This window comes from Mauremys reevesii, linkage group 5 (assembly GCF_016161935.1).
Source record: "Mauremys reevesii isolate NIE-2019 linkage group 5, ASM1616193v1, whole genome shotgun sequence".
Classification (NCBI taxonomy): domain Eukaryota; kingdom Metazoa; phylum Chordata; order Testudines; family Geoemydidae; genus Mauremys; species Mauremys reevesii.
This window is the reverse complement of record NC_052627.1, coordinates 134,591,194-134,616,362: the sequence shown is the minus strand read 5'-3', so window position 1 is coordinate 134,616,362 and position 25,169 is coordinate 134,591,194. Positions and strand designations below refer to the sequence as shown.

Here is a 25,169-nt window from a genome sequence, read left to right as displayed (position 1 = left end):
AGCCCTGCCAAGTTTGCGTTGCTTCTTCTGCCAAGGCTCCAGTCCAGTTTTTTCAGGAGATCTCTCTCCCCATGTGCCCTCCCCAACCTTAGGGCAGGTGAGTTGTCCAATCAGATGGTCCTTGCCAGGTACCAGTCTTATTTGTACTGCTCTCCGGCGAGCCAGCCCGGATTTGTGTACCGGGGTGTGAGTGTGCGTCTTGCGGGAGCCCCCCCCCCCCCGCCTCCAAAGCAACCAGCCTGCCTGCAGGACTCTGCTCTCCTCTCTGACTGCAAGGGACAAGTTTGCCTGGATCGCAGCTCCCTGGCTGCTTTCACCTCGCTGGGAAAGACCGCTCACCTGCTTGCTGGGGGGTGGGGGGGGCGGGGGGCAGAGTTGTGTGTGTTTCGGGGGGGGGATCTTTTGCGCACACACACACACACCCGAGGCACAACCCCCTCCAAAGAGCTCACTCCAGAGCAAACCATGTTCCAGCCTGCAGCTAAGCGGTGCTTCACCATCGAGTCGCTGGTGGCGAAGGACAATCACTTGGCTTCAGAGGATCCCATCCGACCCACAGCCCTCAACTACCCCAACCCTTCCGCGGCCGAGGCGTTCGTCAATGGCTTTCACAGCGCGGCAGCCGGCAGGTCCCTCTACAGCAGCCCGGAGCTGGTCTTCCCCGAGGCCGTGAGCCACCCCTCCTTGGGCGTCCACCCGCACCAGCTGGGCGCGTCCCAGCTCCAGCACCCGCACTCCTTCTTCGCCCCCCAGCACAGAGACCCCCTCAACTTCTACCCCTGGGTGCTGAGGAACAGGTTCTTCGGGCACCGCTTCCAAGGTAAATCAGGAACCGCCCGCCTCGGGAAGGGAGGGGATTTCCCCGGCGTGTCGCTGCCCCTGTCCTTCCCCTTCGAAACGCAGAGACAGACCGACCGGGCAAGCCAGGCAGCCACTGCCTTTAGCGAGGGGCCAGGGAGTCGCAAGGAAGAGGGGATCTATGCAGGTGTGTGCTGGACATGTGTAGATCCAGGCGTATTCCCACACATCCGAAATGCAAGGGCAGAGTTTTAGTGCATTGAACAATTTCTTGCTGTTGATTTCTTCTTGCATTCAGCATTCTATCTACCCCCATACACCCCCTCTATCTATCTATCTATCTATCTATCTATCTATCTATCTATCTATCTATCTATCTATCTATCTATCTATCCCCATACACCCCCTCTATCTATCTATCTATCTATCTATCTATCTATCTATCTATCTATCTATCTATCTATCTATCTATCTATCTATCTATCTATCTATCTATCTATCTATCTATCTATCTATCTAGCCCCATACACCCCCTCTATCTATCTATCATCTATATATCTATCTACCCCCATACACTCTATCTATCTATCTATCTATCTATCTATCTATCTATCTATCTATCTATCTATCTATCTATCTATCTATCTATCCCCATACACCCCCTCTATCTATCTATCTATCTATCTATCTATCTATCTATCTATCTATCTATCTATCTATCCCCATACACCCCTTCTATCTATCTATCTATCTATCTATCTATCTATCTATCTATCTATCTATCTATCTATCTATCTATCTATCTATCTATCTATCTATCCCCTTTGCAGTGTTGTAGCCCTCTTGGTCCCAAGAGATAAGAGAACCACCGTGGGTGAGGTAATGTCTTTTAAAGAAACAAGGAAGAGTCCGGTTGACTAACAGAGTTATTTGGGAATAAGCTTTTGTGGGTAAAACCCCCACTTCTTCAGATGCATGGAGTAAAAGGCAATTGCTACAAAAGCAATTTTCCCTCTCTTGATATTGACATCTCATCCATTATAGGGAGTGGACCACATCCACCCTGACTGAATTGGCCTTGTCAACACTGGTTCTCCACTTCTCTTCCTGTGTCAGTATAATAATGCCTGCATCTGTAATTTTCACTCCATGCTCTGAAGAAGTGGGGTTTTTAACCACGAAAGCTTATGCCCAAATAAATCTGTTAGTCTTTAAGGTGCCACCGAACTCCTCCTTGTTTTTGTGGCTACAAACTAACACGGCTACCGATCTGAGACTTGGTGGCAGAGACAAGCTTTCAAGCTACAGAGCTCTTCTGAAGCAGCTTGCACACATATGCACGTCTACACAAATGCATACATATATATCATTGTATTGCATGCATATACTGCTTGTGTATTGTCGTGTCTATTCTGAGGAAGAGCTCAGAGTAGCTGGAAAGCTTGTCTCATCCATCAACAGTAGTTGGGCCATTAAAATATGTATTTCCTCACCCACCTTCTATCTATCTATCTATCTATCTATCTATCTATCTATCTATCATCTTGTGAGCTTGCGTTTCTATTGCATCCTCAGATCTAGGTGTATGTATTCTTTCTCTCTCCATAGGACTTTTAATACACGAATATATTTCCAGTGCAGCAATCTACACAAGCAGTGTATGCATGCAATACAATTACAAACATGAATGTGTGTAGTCCTCTATCTGTATATGTGCGATTTGTGTGTGTATAGATAAAGAACCGTGAGACTTGAAAACAATGCATCGCTGTTTCAAGGGAAATACAAACATTGGATTACTAAGATCTCGTTTATAGCGATATTTATAATATATGAACGCGGTAGTTGAGATGCTGAAAAGTATAAGAGCGTATTTATATTTTAAGGAACAAATATGAACGAATTAAGGAGCGTGTGTAGATAGACAACACGGGTCTGTAGTAAATCAAATGTTTCCTTTTAAAATAATTATTGGATGTTGTTTTCAAGCTCTCTGGATTTTGATTTTGGTTTTATTATTATTTTTTTGCGTGCTCGTTTTTGTTTTCACGTAAACTAAACTCGTCCTCCCTGTCCCTGCGCTGTTCGTGGCCCAATCTCGCGGCAGAGAGGCAGGTTACGAAATAAATCCACAAAAGGTCTGCGGCGTTAAAACTGTTGCTTCGGCAGCCTTGTTCCTAAACTCAGCTCAAGTTTTCTTGTTCTCTCCCGGGACATCTGTTCTCAGCGGTCGGACGCTGCTGGCTGGGCGCTGCTGGACACAGCCCCTCGGTAATTGTGAATCTAGTTTCCTAGAAGAAATAAAAAAAACCTGGAGCAAGAAATGTAGGAGCTGCTCTCGCATTTCCCAGGGCGCGTTGGGAGTGGGAGAAACCTCGCCCCCTGCGCTGGGGTATTTTTAATAATAGATCTGAGCGGGTCTGGGGGCAGAGAAAAACAACGATCGAATAAGGGATCCGACCCCGGATGCCTTTGAACTCAGTAAGTCAGGGGGAGTTTTGCCATTGATTGTAAAAGCCAGGATCAGCCCCAGTGTCTAGAGGCCAGGCACGTGGAAAAAATACATATAATTATAGTTGCATAGATATATATATATATATAATTAGCTAGATATAGCTGCCCTCCAGGTTATGTGATAGATATAACGTAGCCTATAAAGTTTCATATTATACACTCAGTACGTACACACAGCATAGAGAGATTAGATTATATTTTACAAAGATACTCATCTCTTTATATATAATTTTACATACTTTTATGTGGCAGGGGTGGCGATCTCTCTGTGTCTATACACACGCACGCACGCATTTACTTGGTCACAATTGAACCTTGGACGTGATGTGTATTCACATGGCTGTCTGTTACTTCTTTCGATTTATAACAAAACATTTAACCTACATACGTCATTTTGAGATCTGATGTACAACTAGAAGTATATGAAAAATAGAAATAGATCGAGTAATTGACACGTGTAAATAAGCGCATGCCTGTGGCTAGGTGTGCGTTTGTGTATCGTACCCAATTTGAATCCTATGCAAAAAATAATTCTCTGTGCCCACGTGGGTGTATGTCTCGGAGAATTATTTCCTTAAAATGCATAATATATTGGAAATGATTAGTCCTTCCATACCCACAAACTCCTGCAGATTTCTGCTTAGCAATTATTATATGATAGCTCCTGCAGTTGTGTGTGTGTGTGTGTATACATATATATATGCAATTTCTCTTCTATTCTCTAAATTTCCCTTCTAGTCTCTAAAACCAAGGGAAAGGTTTCGCTTGCACCTAATCTCCAAAAGGAGACTTTTCTTTTCTTTTTTTGGGTAAAGAAAACAAGCGCCTGTGTAAGGAGTTTGACCCAGGCTGGGGTTGCAAAGCTGCTGAGATACTCGGGTGTTTCTCCCCACCCACCCCCTCTCCCAAGTCCTCATTACCGAGTTATAAATGCAAATCCACATTAGGCTTTTCACTCCATACACTAAACCAAGTAAAAAGAGAGCAGGGGATCATCAAAGGCCGGCTTTGTTCTGGGCGGGAAGGGAAAGATTAGGTTATCTCCTCAGCAGCAAATTCTCTCGCCTGGCTCCTGGCTATGCCTGCTTAAGCAATAAATTGCCGCTCGCGAGATTGCTGAAATTGTTATGTGTCAGCAGCACTGATTAGCCCGACAGATAAAAAAAAATCCCGGGGGTCAGAGCAAGTTCCCTCTTTGGGCAAAATCCCTTTTTCCTGCTCGCGGGAGGGGATCGGCCGGACATCCCAGCCGCTGCCCGCCCTGCCTCTGGGACGGGACCCACAGGGGCAAAAAGATCCCCGGATCCCATGTGGCACCCGCCTCCCCCCGCCCAATATACAAAGCAAACACCCCTTGCCCCCCCGCCCAAACAAATCGCTTCTGTCCATTCTAGGCTCGGCGATGCTGCCGTTTCGCGGGGAGGCGGAGCAGGGAAGCGGGCTACCAGGGACAGTGTAAAAGTCACCGTAGGGCCGCTGGGCGCTTGGAGATCCCTGCTGAATGGCTAGCACCGAGGGGGCTCCTGCCTCCTCCTGCTCCAGGGCAGTTCAGCGGAGAGCGGCTGCAGAGAGGAAGTGTCCCGCCATAGACCAGTTTGGGTGGGATCCCCCCACCTGACGTGTATTCGCGGCTTTATTGAGGATTGATTTGTGTCAGCGCCCAGAGCCCCCCGAGTCATGGATCCGGCGCTCGGCGCTGTACAAACCGGGTTCGCTGGTAGCCCGTTCCCGGATCGCTGCTGGGGCCGGGCCAGCCCGGTTCGCAGCGATTCCCCAGCGGAGCCGCTTCGCTGGGACGTTGGTCACCAACTTCGCGCTGCTCCCAGAGGCCGCGGCTGAGATTTCTTGCCCGGTTACTTGGCTGGAGGCGCAGCGGGGAGCAGATAGGAGGTGGAACCCCCCCGGGGCCTGGGAATGGGGGAGAAACGGGCCCCCGGCTGTAGAGTCCGGGCGCGCTGGGCTCCAGTGTAGACCTGGCTAGGTCGGGCTCAGCCTCGGTGTGCAATGGCCAAAGGCTACCCGCCGGCCCGCGCCCTAACCCAGCCTCCTGTTTTCCCTGGCAGCCCGGCCAGCGCCGGCGGGAGGAGACGCTTCTCCAGGCGGCCCGGTTTGCCCAGAGAGGGGGTTCTCCTCCGGAAAGGGGCGGGGGTCTCCCCGATTCCCACCCGACTTTCCTCTGCTGCGCCGGTGATGCTGGGGGGCCGGGGTCACTCGGACCAAGTGAGATTTGTGTAGGAAATGCTGGGCCTTTCCCATCCTGTACCTGGGGCCACTTCTGTCTTTTTACCAGCGATCTCTGCTCCACGGCTTCGCCTCTAGCCAATAACTTTCCTTCTTTCTTTCTCTTATGCGTCTAGTTCTCTTTCTTTCTACTTACTATACTTAACTTATCGATTTCCACTTCTTTCTTTCTTTCTTTCTTCCTACCTACCTACCAACCATATGTATCTATTTCTACTTCTTCTACTCTCTTTTCTTTCTTTCTTTCTATCTATCCCCATACACCCTCTCTATCTATCTATCTATCTAGCTATCCCCATACACCCCCTCTATCTATCTATCTATCTATCTATCCCCATACACCCCCTCTATCTATCTATCTATCTAGCTATCCCCATACACCCCCTCTATCTATCTATCTATCTATCTATCTATCTATCTATCTGTTGCTTTCCCGGCCGCCGCTCCTGTGTTCCCGACCCCGCTGCAGCCGGGAGTTACTCCCAGGACTCTGGATGTCACGACGCTGCTTTTTGCGGCTCCTTTTCCCCGGCCGCAACGGGACAAGTGCGGGCGGTGAATGCGGCCCCTGGGACCCTCGCTAGGCCCGGCCGTTTCCCAGGCGCTGCGGGCTCCCCGGCTTTCCCCGTCCCGGGCCGAGCGGTTAATTAAAAGCTCCGCAGCGCTTTGCAATTGCTGAAGTGCCGGGTCCCGCCAGCCGCCGCCAGGTCGTTTGTCAGGGGGCTCTGGGCGGTGCCTGCAGCACCTCGCTCTCCCCGCGGCCTGACCCCGCGCTGGATGGGGGCAGAGATAAGGCCCGTTTCAAAGGGAGCCTCCCTGTGATTTATGGGCACCAATAAGCGCGGCCTCGTTCCTCTGCCAGGGCTTTAATTACAGGGCAGGTCCCTGCGCGGCGCGGCGCGGAGCGGAGCTCAGCTTGCGGGCCGGGGCCGCTCGCGGGGGGCTGGGGCTGGCTCCCTGTTCGGGGAGGGGGGGTCCCCTTTGGAAGTGGGGAAGCAGGAGGCCGGATCGATCCACCGCAAACTCAGAGAAATCACCCACCGCCACGTCTTCGTTCACGTCCCCTGTGTGTGCGCGTTTCGCTTTCTTGCTTCTGATTCATTCTCCACTTGCTTTCTTGTGCTTTCTCGTTATTCTTTCTTCGTTTTCTTCCTTCCTTCCTGTCCTCTTCTTTCTTTCTTTCTTTCTTTCTTTCTTTCTTTCTTTCTTTCTTTCTTTCTTTCTTTCTTTCTTTTCCTTTTCCTTGATTCTTTCTTCACTTTCTTTCTTTTCAGTCCTCCTTTCTCTTTATCCTTCCTTCCTGTCCTCCTTTTTCTTGATTCTTTCTTTCTTCACTTTCTTTCTCTGGCTTTCCTCCTTTCTCTTGATTTATTGTTCACTTGCTTTCTTGTCCCTTTTCTTTCTTTCTTTCTTTCTTTCTTTCTTTCTTTCTTTCTTTCTTTCTTTCTTTCTTTCTTTCTTTCTTTCTAGGGCTCCCTAATCCTGAAGCTGCCCAAGGGACTTTCATTCCCACGCATGAAGATCAGGGTAGGGGGAAGGGAAGACCCTTTGGGTGGCGGGGGGGGGGCATCCCTGAGAAAGGGGCGAGTCACCCCCAGGACACACTCACACATTTCCCCAGCAGGACAGGCCACTGGTGGGGCAGGGAGGGGGCTGGGCAGACTAAGAAGTGGGGGTGGGGGTGCCCTGGGGAGTGAGCCCTGGCCTGGCACGTCTCTGACTCTCGGTGCTTTGTCTGCAGGGAGCGAGGTGTCCCAGGAGGGTTTGCTACTGCATGGGCCATTTGCCAGGAAGCCCAAGCGGATCCGCACGGCCTTCTCCCCGTCCCAGCTCCTGCGGCTCGAGAGGGCCTTCGAGAAGAACCACTACGTGGTGGGGGCCGAGCGCAAACAGCTGGCCAGCAGCCTCAGCCTCTCCGAGACCCAGGTAAGTACAGGGGGAGGGATCCAGCCATCCTCCCTCCCGAGCCTCTCTTCCTCCTTTCGTTGTGGTGTTGTGTGCCATGCAGAAATGGATAGGTCACCCTTTGCTTGGCTGCGGGGGTGCAGTAGCATGCCACATGTTTCATTGGGGAGGGACAATTGTACCAGGGCCTGAACTCAAAGGGGCCCCTAAAACATCTGTAACTGGGGTGAAATGGGAGGGCATCAGGCCCCAGGCGATGTAGCAGGCATCCGGGTCTCAGCACAGCTGTGCAGCCAGTTCCCTGAAGCTGCTCCCATTCTGCTGGGCAAACAGCTTTCCGCTGGCCGACACAGGAGTTAGGGTGGGTGGGTGCTCAGACAAGGTACTGCAAGGAATAGCACCTCTGAGCGCAAATTGTATTTGCAGGCCAAGGGACTGATCGTTACGGAGCACAGAATCATTTGCCTTTAGCAAAGTAGGTTACTATTATTATGGTCTGGCTCTCCCTTGTATCTGTTGAATCAAAAACTGTCAACTATCTGCAAGAAATGAGTAAGGAATAAGGATATCTGGGAAGGGGAGGAAATTCCTCAGGACTTCAAAGACGCAAACTTATTACACTATACAACCAGAAAGGCAACAAATCTGACTAGCTTAACTCCCAGGCTGACTCCCTGGTATCTGTAGGTGATAAAAGACTTTCCCCTACTTTGCTCAATCAGCTTACTATGATTATTATTCACTATATCAAGGGCTTGAGACCCAGCAGTACAAATGTTTGTCAGATCATTTCCCCCACAGTCCTGGGCTAATGGAACGATACTCTGTGGATTAATTTTTAACGGATACATAATTATGGGATAACTATTCCTGCTAATAACAATCATTACAACATGCATTGCTATAAAAACCCATGACCTGTAGCATTATTCCATTGCATGTAACACTGCAAAAAAGGAATCTTATTGCACTTGTTTGTCAATATAAACAAACTTTACAATTTGTATAAGTCGAGCCAGATAAGAAATAGGAGCCAGGAGTTGCTGTAAATTAAAAAGGAATGGAGATTCATTTCAACTAACTTTTCCCTCAAGATTTTAAAAGGGCATTTTTCCTTACAGTGTTAAGAAAAAGTGAAATCCAGAAATATTATAGATAGGAATGTGGGTGTAAAAAATATAAGAGAGAAAAGATGCAGAGGTGAAGGAGCCAAGGAATATACCCAGAGGTCTGTCTAATTCAGTATGCTGTGTCCAACAACTTCAGCTTCTGCAGAGGAAGGTGCTAAATTCCCCAGAGTGGACAAGTATGGAATAAGCTGCACATCGGGAAAGTTTCTTTTTACTCCCCTCAGTCAGCGGTTGTCTTATTCCCTGAATTAGGAGGGTTTATAGTCCTTCGATGTTGTTATCCAATCTAATGTAGCCGTGGATGTTCTCATTATCCACATCAGTGGCCAATCTGTTTTTGAATCTTGCTAAATTCTGTGTGAGTATATATTATACGGTATAAATATATAACTAAATGTACACGTATGTATACACACACACACATGCACGCACGCGCACACAGGTTATTGGAAGAAATCAGCAGCAAAAAGTTGCCCCAGGATTTAAAACGTTTCTGAGTTTGGGTTATCAGGCATAATTTCAGGAACAGCTTTAAACCTTTGGAAAAACTGGATAGATAGATAGATAGATAAGGCTGAATTCAGACTTGGATCCAGATCCAGTCTCCCCAGTGCTTTGGTTCTGCATATCCCCATTTAGAATTTTTGAACCCCAGGGGATCATTTTAAATGTGTTCACCCCAAATCCAATGAGACAGGTCAATCACTGGGATGCCGTTTGTCATCACCCATGCTCTGAGGTCCTGTGTTCTTCTTTGCTTCTTCTGTCATGCCTCACGTATGAAGCCAGCTCTCAGAAAACCCCCAAAAGGTTAATGAAACAAATGCCAATTAGTTTTGAAGGCAACAGCCGTCAAATATTGCCCCAGGGGGTCAAGGAATCCTTCGGATTGTGCTATGTTGCCCCAAGCCTAATTGTGATTTGTTCAGAAAATTGAAAGACGTGTATCTCTAAATCTGGGTGGATGTGCATGTGTATAGTCAGAAAGAGAGCAGAATCTCACGTTTTATTGTATATTTATAAATATTGTATATTTATAGTTCTAGAAATCCCGTGGATGCATTTTTGTAGCTTTCTAGTACAGAGTTATTTATCATCTGCAGTCACTCAGTGAACACAGGTCGGCGTTTTGCACTGAGAGACTTCTCTTTGGAATCGCCAATAACCTAAGGCCAGATTCTGAGCCTTTAATAGCATTTCAGTATCATCTCACTCCACAAAGCATCCCACAGAAATCATTAGGAGTAAGATGCTAAACAGGAGGAGGAGGATCAGACCTGGCCCTGAATGATCACCAAAGTAATTCAGCTCATAAATGCAGCAGCAGAGCTATTTCCAAAGGGAACTTTTCGATTTCAGCCCAGATATGTAGTGTTATTCATTTATTTTTTCATTAGCTTTGTAGCTTTTTAAAATTTATGTTTGATCATGTAAAGTGTGTGCGGCGGGGAAGAACCAATTTTCCATGAGAAATACACAAATGCTGTACCTGAAACATATGTATTACTGTACGAATTGGCATCAAAGTACTGACCGGTCGCTGGAATCAATCTATCCCATCCATGCTTCTGAAAAGAGGAATTAAAAAGTTTAGCTCAGATTGTAACACACATTTATAGCCACCACATATATTACTACAGTGTGGGTATATGATGTGTAAAATATACATGCACACACCTCACATCTCAGACACACACACACACTGCCAGTATAAGGCATACACTTCATCATATATAAGACACACATGGTGTGTCATGCATGACACATGCACCATCGCATAGGTAAGATTCTCACACAAACACCATTCTGACGTAACATAGGCACCTTCTCTCCTACCGCGCACACACAGAGACTCACATATAAACATGCCCGTACATATTTTTGATTTTAGATGAGAGAAGTGCAAATTGCCTAAATGTCCCCCAAATTCAGTAGCTCGACTCCCGGGCCTACTCTCGTCGGCAGAAGTGTGGCGCTCAAGGCAGGACCTTGCTCCGTCTCTGAGCAGTTCTTCTTCTGGCACTTGATTTCTGCACTTCGTCTCAGTCTCAGCTAAGACTTTCTGGGATGCTTGGAAGCACCTGCCTCCGCTCCTGAGAAGAGGCAGCTGCAGTGTCACAGCTGGAGTGAGGCACAACTGGGACCAGAGAGCAACATCTGGAGCAGCCCAGAAAGAAGGTGGAGGGGGTCTGAAGAGACCCACCCACACCTGTCCATCCCTTTGGGTCCCAGCCCGGGAAAGAGATGGGTATTGACCAGGAATTGCCTTTGGATATAGGGTATGAGGTGTATAGAAGGGACACTAATCTCCTGTCCTATGGAGTTAACAGAGACTGAGGCTGGGGCGTAGGCACCAGAGAGGGGGGCTGAAATAGATTCAACAGGGCTATAACACAGCTACTAATGGGGGTCAGTCTGGGATGTGCCCACAGGGGATCCAGCCCAGACCATACCCACTAACAGGAGGGGTGATGGGGTTGTGTGGGCTGTGCAGCAGTTGGGGTGTGGGGCGTGTAGTTTGTGTGCTGTGTGTTGATTTGGTTAGGAGGGGGGTAAATTTGTGTGTGCTGTGCTGCTGTTGGGGTGTGGTGTGTGTAGTTTGTGTGCTGTGTGTTGATTTGGTTAGGAGGGGGGTAAATTTGTGTGTGCTGTGCTGCTGTTGGGGTGTGGTGTGTGTAGTTTGTGTGCTGTGTTGATTTGGTTGGAGAGTGGGGGTTTGTGGGTGCTGTGCTGATAATACTGGTATGGGGGGATGGATAGCTCAGTGGTTTGAGCATTGGCCTACTAAACCCAGGGTTGTGAGTTCAATCCTTGAGGGGGCCATTTGGGGATCTGGGGCAAAAATTGGTCCTGCTAGTGAGGGCAGGGGACTGGACTCAATGACCCTTCAAGGTCTCTTCCAGTTCTAGGAGATGGGTATATCTCCAATTATTACCTTTATGTGTAGTTTGTGTTCTCTTTATGTGTGGATTTGAGAAAGAGGGGTTTGGTGTGATGTGCTGATGCTGGGATGTGTGCGTAGTCTGTGTCCAGCCTGTGGAGAATAGATCCACAGCACGTGGGGCAGACAGGACAATACATTGGTCCTAGGTCTAGCATACGTGATAGGATCCTTCTTGTATAATACATGCACCTTCTCTCATCCCATTCATGCACAATCACACAGACATTTTTAATTTCAGATGAGAGAAGTGCAAATTGCCTAACCGGCCTGTACAGACACACACACACGCACAACTCCAGTGCTGATGCTGGGGGACAGGGGGCGTCGCCTGTGTACTGTGATGTATACTTGGTCTGACTTTAGCCCTACATTTCTATGATTCTATGGGTCAATTTGTGTCAGAAGGCTTGTGGGCTTGGTGTGACACGCTGATGCGGGATGCCGGTGTAATTTGTGTGTGTCAGTTTGTGTCAGAGGGGTTGTGGATTTGTTGTGCCGTGCTGATGTTGGGATGCAGGTGTAGTTTGTGTGCTGTGTGCGTGTTGATTTGTGTCGGAGGAGTTGATGTGAATTGCTGATGTGGGGAAGTGTGTGTAGCTTGTGTGCTACGTATGTGGCGATTGGTGTCAGAGAGTTTGGTGCGACGTGCTGAACTGGAATGCGCGCGTCGTTTGTGCATGGAGTGAGTGTGTCGATTTGTGTTGGAGGGTTGTGGGTTCGTTGTGACGTGCTGATGCCGGGATGCATGTGTAGTCTGTGTGCTGTGTGTGTGTTGGTTTGTTTAGGAGGGGCTGTGGCTCTGTGTTAGAGGTGTGGATGGAGGGGTTGTGTTGGCTGTCGAGTGTGTGTTGTTTGTGTGTGTGTGGTGTTGGAATAATTTTGCCAATGGAAATTGACAAAATGCTGCTTGACTTTTTGTGAAGCTTTTTGGCAAATGAAAACCAGCCTGTTCCTCCAGAGGCAGGTCTTGGTGGTGACTCCTGTAAACTCCAGCTGCAAAGCAGGAGGAAGACCGTGGCTGGGTGGTTCTGTTTCAAAACACTCCATCACCAGGCGAGGACTCAGTGGTGCTCCTGGCGAAGTCAGGGGGAGCTTCGCCATTGACCTGAGAGCAAGGCTGGGCCTAACATTTATTATCCCAAAATTCAAAACCCTCATTCAAAGGCCCCAGTTACCCCAGGAAAAACTTGGGTTCAGTTGAGATGCTTTGTTGGGATCCTTCTGTCATCCACCCGCAATGGGAAAAGCCAGTTGGCATTCCAGTCCAGGAAAGCATAGCTGGAGGTGCACCTGCATAACCAAGCTGGCAAACCGGGCAGGGGAAGAGGGTGAATTTATACTGCTAAAGTCCTATATGTGCAGTGAGTGTAGACTGGCCACTCGCTACGCAGGAGCCATGCTGGCAGGCTGGCAGTGAGAATGGCAGGGGTCTCTGAGTGGATGCCCCTTGCCCTGCTGATCTGTGGTTTAGGAGGCAGAACCGCTTGTTGTTCCATGGGGAAAATTCCTCCCCCTCCAAAATTCCGTTAGTCGAGACTCCCATAGGGAAGTGTGGGGCCCTACCCTGGAAGACTAGACACCCCCATAGAAGGGAGAGGTGCTAGTGGCCTGAGCACAGGTCTGGGAGCCATGACCTCTTGAGCTTGAATCAGTGACCACAGGCAAGTCACAGCACGTCTGCCTCAGTTTCCCTGTCTATGACATGTTGGGGGGGAATAACCTTCCCCACCCCCCTGAAAAGAGTGCTGCGTGGATTCCTGATGAACATTTGGGCTTGGAAGACAAAATGTCCTGTGCAATCTCAAGGCGAAAGGCCTCCTATGTTATTTCTTCTTGCCACTGCTTTTGGCTGTGACGGGGGGGTTGCGGGGTGGGGAACATAAGAACATAAGAAAGGCCGTACCGGGTCAGACCAAAGGTCCATCTAGCCCAGTATCTGCTAGGCAATGATCAAGTGATCTCTCTCCTGCCATCCACCTCCATCCTCTGCCGAACTTTATCCAGTCTTTTTTAAACATGTTATAGCCCTAGCCTTCATAACCTCCTCAGGTTCACAAGTTGACTGTGCGCTGCGTGAAGAAGAACTTGTGTTATGAATAAGTAAATAACTTTTCCTTATCGACCGAATGGCGTTGTGTCTGGCCTAGCTCCCTTTTTCACAGGTGGCAGCTCCATAGTGTCTACTGATTTTATCTGACACCTAGGACAGAGAGATGGGTCACGGCCAGCAGCGGCGGATTATGTTAGGTGCTGCAGCGTCCCATCAACAGGGATGCATGGACAATAGATCCAATGGCATGCAGGGCAGAGAGGAAAATCAATCTGTCCTGCATCTAGCACCTGCGAGAGGTGTGCCTTGAATTAACATACACGGCATTCTGTCGATAACAATAACAGCACTAACAATCAAGGCCTTGCTTTATTGTAGCAAAGCTATTTGGGTTCCAGTGTAACTATATTGCCTCTTAACCAATAATAATAGGAGATATACCTATCTCCTAGAATGGGAAGTGACCTTGAAAGGTCATTGAGGCCAGCCCCCTGCCTTCATTAGCACGACTAAATACTGATTTTTGTCCCAGATCCTTAAGTGGCCCCCTCAAGGATTGAGCTCACAAACCTGGGTTTAGCAGGCCAATGCTCAAACCACTGAGCTATCCCTCCTCCCAAACCAAGCCCTAGGATGCTATTCAGTGATGGTGAAGGGAACAGAAATCAGAGTCATGGGGTTAGAAGGGACCACAAGGGTCATCTCGTCTAGTCTAGGTATGAAAATAAATGCACAAAAGTTAAGGAAGGAAAGAGTTCAGCGTCTCAAAGGAATGTTAGTTTGCTAATCCTGTATCTGCGACACTTACCATTACTGTATTAAAGTGCACGTTTAGACAGAATAACAGGGATATGTTATTGATAAATGATAAATACATTCACTGGGATGGAGGCAACATTCCGAGGCTAAATGTGGGACTAGCTTCTGCTCTCGGTTACAGCGGTATAAATCTGGAATATCTCCACTGATTCTGATGGATTTACACAGAATTTCCCCCTTAAAGTGCCATTAGACTCTGGAAAGTGACAGGTACCAGGGGGCAGCCGTGTTAGTCTGTATCAGCAAATACAAGGAGGCGTCCTTGTGGCACCTTAGAGACTAACACATTGATTTGGGCATAAGCTTTCGTGGGCTATAAAGCGACTGTAGAACAGACACCGTGGAGTTTTATTTATTTAGTGGCTCCCGATCCAGTTTGCTCCAACGACAAACCCAAAGATGTTTTCTTCTAACTGCCAGCCCAGCAAACTCAGCCTGGGCATCAGAAAGACAAGCTGTGTTCTTTCCGAATTCTGCCTTGACACAAACAATCAAGATCTGTGACTGGAATCTGGTTAACAATTTGGTTAACTATGCATGAGCCGGAACAGAATCCGGCGCCCTGTCTTGTAGCTGTGTTGGCCCCTGCAGGGCAAAAGGGAGTGAAAACTTCCTTTGTCGGGCAGCTTTGACTCAGAGACTCGGATGGGGCCATGTCTGTTGAGTACGAAGGTGTCATGGTTACACAGTCACTTTTCTGACCATAATCATTGCTTAACTCTTTCATTCCCTGGCTTTTGCACCTTTATATTTGTAACCTTTATGGTCCGTTGAAGGTAAATTCTTGTAATTGAATTTCGCTGTGGCTTTGAAAAGACAAACTCCAGAGCTATTAGGGGTGAGGAGTTTACAAAATGGAGATGCTGATTTCATGAGCTCAGCTGCCTCGGCCAGTGGTGACCTGTGCCTTGGTAGGGTATTCAGAAAGCAATTGGACTCTGGTCACTCCAGGACAGTTTAGTCCCAGCCAGGACTGAAGAGTGACCCTATGTGGTGTCAATAGACAGCACAAGCTGGGTTATCCAGCCTGGCAGCTAGCGAGCCCCAGAGAACCACTGTGTCCAGCAGCCTCCATAATGAATCTCCTTCATACTGATTATACCTCGGTCCTATCTCATCTCTGCCCTGAAGGACACGGCAGGCCCTGAACTCTAAGGATACAGTGCAGTAGGGAATGGTGCGAATTTGCGATGCAGGGCACTTCAGAGATTCTAAGGCCACAGGGGACCACTCTGACCAAGCTCCTGGAAAGAACCCAGAAAGAATCAAGTGCTGTGCCGAGTAACAGGGCAGAAAAGCTGTTAAACCAGTGTTTCCATGTGCTATTTATTCCTTGCTCAGCTACTCCTGCATGCTTCACACAGGCCCCCTCCATATACAAAGGCACCACCCGCCCACCCACCCCCTGCCATAGCAGCGCAGAGCGGAATGAGACAGGCTGAGAACGGCTGACAAGGAATCTTATTCCTATGCCTGCAATGGGGAGAAACAAGGGTTAATTAATACACTTCTATGGACAATGTTTCATCGTAGAAAGAAAACACTGAATAGCTCTGATGGCTGGCTCAGGTCCGGTCAATATGAAGACTATAATGCATACATAGCCGTGATGATAGTGGATTAATGTCCATTCACTACAGAACTTTGTTCAGCAACCCTAGAGTCCTCCATAGCAGTTGATTATCATTGTATAACAAATCTCCTGGGATGTCAGCAGGGTTTGAAGCCAGGAGCTTCAGCATTAGAAGTATGGGTCTCATCCACTTGAGCGAAAGAAGTAACTCCACTAACAGCTCCCTGTGTGAGGCTTTTATTCTGTATATAAACCAGCCACTAGAGGGGGACAGAGTAACTAGTTCAGGTTTAAGCATCCAGGAGTTTGGATTTGCCTAGGCTTTCTTTGGCATTTTAACTTCAGGCAACCTGGTTACATTAGCATAAAATTTGAGCAAAGCAACTTTCCCGCGCATTGCTGGCGCTGCATTAACACAGCTGGGAAGAAAACTCAAGGAAGGGTTTAACCTAGAGTAATTCCCAAGATGAGGATAATGTCCAAAACTTTGAGTGTGTATATAGGGCAGAAGATAAAAAGTTTATAAAACAATGAAAGGGACAGAGAAAGTAGCTTGGGAGCATCTGTTCTCCCTGCTTCATAACACAACCGGGATGGTCAATGCAACTGAAAGGCAGCAAATTGCAAAATGGGAAAAAGAAATACTATTTCCACTCAGGGTGTGATTAGACTGTGGAACTCACTGCCTCAGCATGTCACTGAGGCCAAGAATTTAGTACGATTCAGAGGAACTGGACGGACATTTATGTGGATGAGGATATCTAGCATTATCATAGCTAATGCTAAAAGAGTTTTGGAAGGGATAACAACTTCATTTAAGCCAATTTCTATTAGGGATCGGGGAGCAGATTCTCCTACCTCTGCCTACTGTGGGGTTAGGGTGACCAGATGTCCCATTTTTAAAGGAACAGTCTCGTTTTTTGGGACTTTTTCTCATATAGGCGCCTATTACCCTCCATCCCCTGTCCTGTTTTTTCACAGTTGCTCCCTGGTCACCCTATGTGGGGTTCTTGCACTTTTTCAACAGCATCTGGCTTGCGACCACTGTCAGACAGGATCTGGGCTAGATGGATCACAGGTCTGAGCCACCCTGGGAATTCCTATGGTGTGAGGGAGGGTGGTTTACCTTTGCAACGTGGCTTTCCTGTCCTAGGCACCTGCAGTATTGGAATGGATTCCTCCAAGCGGCGTACAGTTCAGAAAGAAGTGCTCTCTAGTGCTTAGAGCACTCTGGCTGTCAGGATGGGTTCCATACCTTCCTCTGAGTGGTGCATGACCTTAGCTATTGATTTAATAGCTCCGTGCCTCAGTTTCCCCATCTATACATTGGGGCTAATGATATTTCCCAAGATCCTCTGTGTCTGATAGGTTGGACTGAAGTTTGTAAAGTGCTTTGGAGCTGTTGAATGAAAGGCGACTATAAGTATTGTTTTAAAAATACTCTAAAACTAAGAAAGCAAATGAGCTGATTCCACATGCTTTGATTTCCCTGGGATCCACCAGTCTTGCACAACATCTGTATTAATAAAATAACCAGTTCTTATATTTCAAGGTGAAAGAGTCTAAGTCGCTGCATAAAGTAGATACAGGGATTATTTTGCCCACAACGGAAATGCAGCCAGCTGTGATGTGGACAATGGCCGTTGTCCATCCATGGGGCATAGTACTTCAAGACAGAAAGTAGATAATATTGTGTCCAATCAATGGGGCAGTAGAGAAGCAGAATGTAACTGCCCGAATGGGAATCCAGCCAGGCCCATCCATTTCTCCTGTGGAAATGGGCCATAGGTATCTTAATGGCCTGGAGTGGTCAAGACAGCGAAGCAGCACAGTGCCCCCTAGTGTCTTGCTGGTGCCTAGACTCAGTAATACTGGGAGGGAATAAGGCCCCTGAATCACCATCAAAGCAGAACTCTGGCTGTTGTTTATTTCCCAGAGGCCCCTCAGCCAGCTGTTGACTCAGTCTGGGCACATGCACTCTGATGAGATCACACTAGGAACTCAGGCTGGGTACATGCTTTGCACTGCCAGCAGTTCTGTTCTGAGGCCGGTTACTCACCCGTTTGCTTTGCAGCTTCTCAGACCTCTCCCCGTAACACAGGTTAACGCTGGAAAATCCTGACACTTGAAATTTTGTTCCTTGATCTTTTTTTCCATCTCTTCATACTCTTTATGCAGAAGGTAAAGGCAGTTATGCATGACTCTCCAGAGAGCAGGGGGTGGCATGCAGACATGCACCTTGGTGAAAAGGAGGAGTGGTCTTGTGGAAAAAGTGTTAGCAGAGTGACATGCAAGTGCTTGCTCTGCTACTGAATTCCTATGTGACCTTGGGCAAGTCACTTAGCCTATCTGTGTCTTGGTTCCCCATGTGTAAAATGACACTTTCCTACCTCTTGTAAGGAAGAATACATTAAAAATTGGGAAGTGCTCAGATACTCCAGCAATGAGGGATATAAATAGGATGAAGATTAAATAGTGCCTAATGAGGAAGCAAATATCTCACTCAATATCTGAAAATGACAAGGTTTTATGTGGCTAATCGGGAGTTTGGATAATCGAGGGGGCGGGAGCCGTTCTGCCATCTGCAGTGAGGCGGCCTTCCTCATAGCTGGGGGCTCCGTCTCCCCGTCCTCCTCACAGTCCTGGCCAGGGGTTTCTGCTCTGGTGTCTGAACCACCACGTTATCCGATCTCTTCCTTGTCTCCCAGCTTGGGATATGGGGGACAAAGAAGGGATTTGGCTAACGAGGGTTCGGAAAAAAGGAGACACACCTTACTCCTAAGATAACTGCTGGTGATGTGTGTGAGCCAGAAGGACCCCGACTGATTCTCAGGGCAAGTGTATGGCCCGGCCGTTAAAAAAGCTCATCTTTGCGCTTATAGACGGAGCAAATTAGATGTAGGCACAATTTTCCCAGAGTCACATTCTGGAGCAGAAGCACGCTCTAAGCACCGTTGTTATACGTGGCCGTTTGCCCTGAGTTAACCAGCCTCCCTCTTCTTAGCTGTCTTTGTGTGCCACTCTGCCTGCCGGCCTGCCCAGTTTTCTCCCTCTGTCTCTCTCAACTTCTGATAAGCAGCACCGCTAAATGTCTCTCTCCCACCCCCTGCCCAAGAAAAGCAGAAAAGTCGCCCACAAAAACCTTTAACTGGCAATGACAGTTGCTAAATTATTTCACTAAAAATCCAGGAAATCACCAGTTAAGGCAACGTTCCCACCAACTTAAACTCACACCTCATCCCCCCCGGACATCAGGCCGCCCAAATGCGTTCCCACACATCTCAGTGCCACAGGCATCTCATCTCTGCAGCACACTCCCTGGTCCAGTCCCCGTGTAGAGCCACCCCCTCACCTTCTTCCAGTCACATCCACCCACAGACCCTCCTCAGACAGCTTCAGATAAACTCTGCATCGATGTAGATACTCACATTGCCTCGTCACCATAGTATCTGAGCACCTCAGTCTTTGATGCACTTATCTTCCCAACACCCCAGTGATGTAGAACGTTGCTATTATCCCCATTGCACAGATCGGGAAACTGAGGCACGCATGGTTAGCTTGACAAAGGGGCTTGGGCGCTGCAGTGCTGCTGGGACACAGATTTTATAGCTATATCTTAATCAGCCCTTGAAATGTGAAAGCAAATGGGAGGGAATTAGCTCTGTGTAGCATGGAGCTGGGTCAGGAGCTTATTTATCCTCACAACATGCGTGTGAGACAGAGATGATCCCCATTTTAGGGAGGCCCAGGCCCACAAAGGTATTTAGGCTCCTAGCTTCATTTATTCAATGGGAGTTAGATGCCTAAATGCCTTCGAGAGTCTGGGCCAGAGAGACTAAGTGCTCCTCAGGTCTCCCATCTCCCAGGCAAAGCCACGGGATCATCCCTCCTCTCCGCCTATACGGGCCACACTCAGGTCCACTGGAAATCAATGGAGTTTTGCCATTGACTTCGCTGGGACCAGGGCTTAGACTTAAGCATTTGACTGTTAATTGAAGGGGTGTTGGGGGATGGCTTGTGATGTGCGGTGCGTGTTTATTCCAAGCCGCTGTCCCCGCCACGCTCTTTGTACCAGCCGCCCTGCTGGATTCTAGGCCAGGGGGTCGCAACCCTTTTCTCTCTGAGGCCCCCGCAACATTCTATAAAAACTCCACGCCCCCTCCCCCCCCGTGCCACAACAATGGGGTTCCTGTGTATAAAAGCCAGGGCCGGCGTTAGGGGGTAGCAAGCAGGGCACACCACGCCACAGGTGCCCCTTTGAAACTACATGGCTCAGGCTTCAGCTTCAGCCCCAAGTGGCAGGGCTCAGGGCCCCAGGCTTCAGCCCCATGCAGTGGGACTTCAGCTTTCTACCTTGGGCCCCAGCGAGTGTAATGCTGCCCCCCCCCCACAAACCTGCTCTCAGGGAGCCCAGAGCCCTGACTGAGAACCACCGTTCTAGGCAAAACCCTTTGGGCCTACATGACACAACGAAACTTTATTCTCTCTAGCAGCTGCTGTGTGTCCCCCGAACGCTTGGTGGGGTTCCCTGGCACCGCGGCAGAGTCACACGAGAGATCAATCTAGATATAGAGCCGAAGGAGCCACAGAAAGGCGTAGACAAGGGAGAAATTGAGCAGTGCCATTGCATGAGCTCTGAGCCGTTCCTGTCGCAGCCATACATCTGGTAACTCTGTCGCGCAGCTGCAGGGGCTCTTTCCCCTCGAAGTTGCTGGTTTTAATCCTGCCCTAGGTGGCTGCCGGCATTTGTCGTTTTACCTAGTTGACGTTACAAGCGGTGGTATCGCTAGCGAAGCTCATCACCAGAGGATCTGAGCGCTTCACTAAGACTAGCTGGTCTGGGAGCGACTGGGTGCTCAGCTCCTGTGAAAATCAGGACAGCGGACAAACGCCCGCCCCACCCTCCACCTGGTAGGGAAGTAGCATCATCCACATTGTGCACATGGGGAAACTAAGGCACGGAGCGACCGACGTGACTTGCCCGTGGCAGAATTGAGAGTAGAATTCAGGTCTGGCGAACCACAATGGAAGGGCTTTAGCTAGAGGGACATTCTTTCTCAGCAGAGAAGCCAGGTTATAAAGGGACATTTGGCCGGCACTTTCCTCTTGCCTCCTACAGATGGTTCCTCCAGCAGGGAGCAGGGTGGAGATGCTTATCCCAGCAGCGTTATATGTTTGGAGGTGATGCACAGGGGGCTTTGCCGTCCCTGGTTTCAATTTCGCACCTTTCACAGACACTGCTTTCACGTCAAAAACAATTTTTTTTAAACATTTTATTCGCAAGCAACACAATTTGCAATTTACAGCTGCTGAGCAATGCTTGTCCCTTTGTCACCTCTTGGGCTGCTCTGTGCTGAGCAAAACTGGGGCACCTTTCTCCAGGTTGCCATCCCAGTTCCTCATCTCTTTCCTTGCTGTCCCTATTTGAACCTGTGGAAGCTGAAACTAGCAACAGGGGAGCTGCCGAAGGCTCACATAAGCATCTACAAAGTGTAGCTGCTTCTAAACTCACCCGCCAGCTTGGGTCTGAAGAGCAGGGATGGAGATCCGGTAGGCTTCAGGTATGGCCAGAAATAAGCCAGGACCAATCTCTCTCTCCTGGTATTTCATCCCTTCTCAGTCTACTCCGGGTGCCCACTGGGCACTGCACAAATGAAATGAAAATGAAACAGCAGCGACTCTCAGTCTGTGACCCAGCAGAAGCCCGCATGGCCCTTCCTGGCGGCCCACAAACGGAGGGTATGTCTACACATGAAACGCTACAGCGACATTGCTGTAGTGCTTCAGTGTAGACATGACCTACTCTGACAGGAGGGGGTCTCCCATTGACGTAGGTAATCCCTATACCCGAGGTGGTAGCTAGGTTGATGGAAAAATTCTTTTGGTGACCTAGTGCTGTCTACACTGGGGGTTAGGTTGGCCTAACTACATCACTTAGGGGGGGTGGATTTTTCACACCCCCCGAGCCCTGCAGCTATGCCGATGGAAGCTCCTAGTGTAGCCCAGCCCCCTGCGTTTTTAACCTCCTGTAATTCATTGCCAGTTATCTCAAGGTAGTTAACATGTTTGAAAAGGCCAGTGTGGACATTCTCCAGATGTCTGTCAGGCTACAAATGTTTGTAGTTTCACCTAGGGATCAGCACTGGATAAGCTGTAGGCTACGGCTGCATTGCACAAAAGGTGTGGTTTTTGCATCCCGATGGCTATCTCTGTGTCAAATCCTAGCGGAGACAAGGCGTTGTAGTTTTTATATAGATGTAGCTAGTCAAGGTAAACTCCCGGTGTGGGATAGAGGGTTGACCTTGATTAGCTTGCTACATCAACGTAAAAATACATTACAATTATTACACAACACTACAATACATCTACATTACAATCAGTCACTTCACTACACATACATTACAGTCGCTACATTACAATACATACAGATTACAATCACTGTGCTACACTACACTATCCTATAATACATCTACATTACAATCAATCACTGCACCACACAAACATAATCACTGCCCTACACTACACATTCATTACGCTACACAGCCATGCAATACACAACCATACCTGTATGTTACAATCACTACACTGCACTACAGTACGTATCATAGAATCATAGAATATCAGGGTTGGAAGACACCTCAGGAGGTCATCTAGTCCAACCCCCTGCTCAAAGCATATACATATATCATACATCTATATTACAGTCAATACACTTGACGTAAAATGTGCAAGGGAAGACCAAGTCCTGGGCTATCTGGCAAGTCAGGCTGCGGTGGGTTGGGGAGTTGGGAGAGGAGCGGGGTTCTTTCTTACAAAGTGGTCCCCCGCATAGGAAAAGCTAGAGGGCCCCTCTCAATGCGTGGCTTGCTCAGAGTCAAAACACATGCCCAGAGAGAGCATAGCATCTCTGTGACCCCCCGTCCTCTTTCTGTCTCGCCCAGGTGAAAGTGTGGTTCCAAAACAGAAGGACGAAATACAAGAGGCAGAAGCTGGAAGAGGAAGGCCCCGAATCAGACCAGAAGAAGAAAGGTTCCCATCACATCAATAGATGGCGGATTGCCACCAAACAGTCCAACGGGGAAGACATTGATGTCACGTCTAATGACTAGAAAGGGGGCAGGCTGCTGGCAAATAAACCAATGAGAGGAACAAGGGGGAGGAGGGGAAAATACGGGGCAAACAAAACAAAAACAAAAACCGGAGCGATTTCACAAAGACAAAGCAACCGTCACCAACAGCTGAGTTTCCTCCGCGGTGCATGGGCCAAACGAGAGGCCTACGGACCAGTCCCCCCCTCGGCACTCAGTTCTGCCCACTGGGTGGCCTTCACCGGCGCTTTGGAAATGAAAGCTCCCAGAGAACAGAGGAAACACCCCTGCAGCCATCCTGCGCTCCTGAGAACTGAACCGAGCTGCCCGTCCTCGCAGCCTGAAGCTGTCGGTCAGCCACAAGATCAAATAAAAATGTCAACCAAGAAACTCAATGTACACAATCCTTTTCTTTTTTTACACAATTTTTATTTTAATTTATTATTTTATTTTGTGCGTGTGTTCCCTGTCGTAGGTAGTTAACAGCTGTAGTGTGCGTTACTGTATGGTAATAAAAGCAAAATGGGCTCAATGCATATCTGATTACCTTGGCAGAGGAAGTGGGGCAGGGGGTGTTGAGGGGCGGACAGGACACACTGGTCAAATCAAAAGCTCCACTTTTCCCATTCAACCTCAGACCCTTTACCAGCATAGTTTAAAACCAAGTTTCATTTGAATGGGAATGAAATCATTCATGGGAGAACAGGGAAATGCCTGATTCACTGTTATTTGTGACCAGGTTGATAAACTAATGCTATTTGTGGGTCCTTATTATTCGTGCTGGATGCTGGCTGGATATAAGGAATTGCCAGGCGGGATCAGACCCAAGGGCCATCCAGTCAAGTGCCCTGCCTCTGACAATGCCGGAGCCAGATGCTTCAGAGAAAGGTGTAAGTACCCCACAGTTGTGGAATACTCTGCCTGTGGGGATAGTTTTAATTAGCCCTGGATAGTGGTTCTATCATGCCCTGAAGCATGGGGGGTTTGTATCACTTCTAAAACGCTAGGTTATTTTTTAGTAATTTTCATTATGACTCTGGACATTCTAGGCATGAGGTAAATTAGAGCTGAGTGAAAAATTCAATTTTATGTTTTCCTTGAAAGAGTCCAGACGAAATGATTTCATTCCAAAATTTCTGGGGCAGATTTAGATTTCTGGGGGTGAAATGGAAAGATTTAGCTCATTTCAAATGGCTGTTTTCTTTTCATTTTAGTTTTCAACTACCAAGCTAAAACCAAAACGATTGTTTCCTTTCATTTCCAATTATTATTGTTGAAACATTGAAAATTTGGTCAAAACCAAGTTGCCTTGACACAGTCTCAATTTGGCTGCCTCCTCACTTTTTGAGAAACAATTTTTTTTAATGAAAAATTTTGGCCAGCTTTGCTATCGAGGTCTTTTTAAAAGTAAATCCTGCTAAACGCTTGGTCTTGGTCAGTTGTGAAAATATCTGTGGAGCTGGAGGCTTTTACCAGTGAATGAGTCGCCTAAGGAGCACTAGCAGATACGTGTCATTTGCTATTTGTTATTCTCCCAGTCTCAAAAAGATGTAATTGTCCAATCAGAAAGCAGAACCAATACGAAGTGACTTAGCTCAGCAAATTGTTGATGTGAACTGCCCAGAGTCTGACAAAAATGGGTGAATCCTTGCAGACAACAACCATGTGGGAGGAATTGGGGTTTGCAGGCAGAAAAAGGGGTGATTCCCTTCTGCCGTTAGGAAGCTAACTCTTCAAGGGACATCCCAGGTTTGCTACCTCAGGATGATTGCAGAGGTTCTGCCCAGGCTTCTGCACCTGCCCTCAGGCCCCTATCCCTCTGGTTTGCTGACCCCTGCACTTTCTGGGCTCCCCCTGGCTGCCTTTCTTCCCCGCATGCAGTGAGGTTGTAGACCAGTTGATGTGGCCTTTGTCTGGCAGGAATCTCTGCGCCCGGGCCTTGCTGGTACTGGGAACAGTGAGGTTCCCTATGAAGTGTGACTACCCGCCATTGCCGGTGACACCTGCTCAGCGAAAGGAGTTGGGTTGAAATAGGCCAGAGGCTCTGCGTAGGGTCTACTGTATGGGGAAGTCTTGTTGATTGTAACAGGGATGAGCCCAAATGTCT

General features: G+C 48.2%; 1 protein-coding gene across 1 annotated transcript; it reads left to right on the top strand.

Annotated features, from left to right (window-relative positions):
- The first annotated feature begins 393 nt into the window (after positions 1-393).
- On the top strand, positions 394-23,438 carry LOC120406661 (homeobox protein EMX1). Its single transcript, XM_039541678.1, has 3 exons — positions 394-820; positions 7,295-7,479; positions 22,916-23,438. Exons 1-3 carry the CDS (start codon positions 466-468, stop codon positions 23,081-23,083), a joined length of 708 nt encoding a protein of 235 aa, XP_039397612.1. The 5' UTR covers positions 394-465; the 3' UTR covers positions 23,084-23,438.
- The last annotated feature ends 1,731 nt before the right edge of the window (positions 23,439-25,169 follow it).

Coding starts and splice junctions, on each gene's coding strand:
- LOC120406661 (XM_039541678.1), top strand. CDS start 466: ATGTTCCAGCCTGCAGCTAAGCGGTGCTTCACCATCGAGTCGCTGGTG. Junction 821..7,294: donor CTTCGGGCACCGCTTCCAAG/GTAAATCAGGAA, acceptor CTTTGTCTGCAG/GGAGCGAGGTGTCCCAGGAG. Junction 7,480..22,915: donor TCAGCCTCTCCGAGACCCAG/GTAAGTACAGGG, acceptor TGTCTCGCCCAG/GTGAAAGTGTGGTTCCAAAA.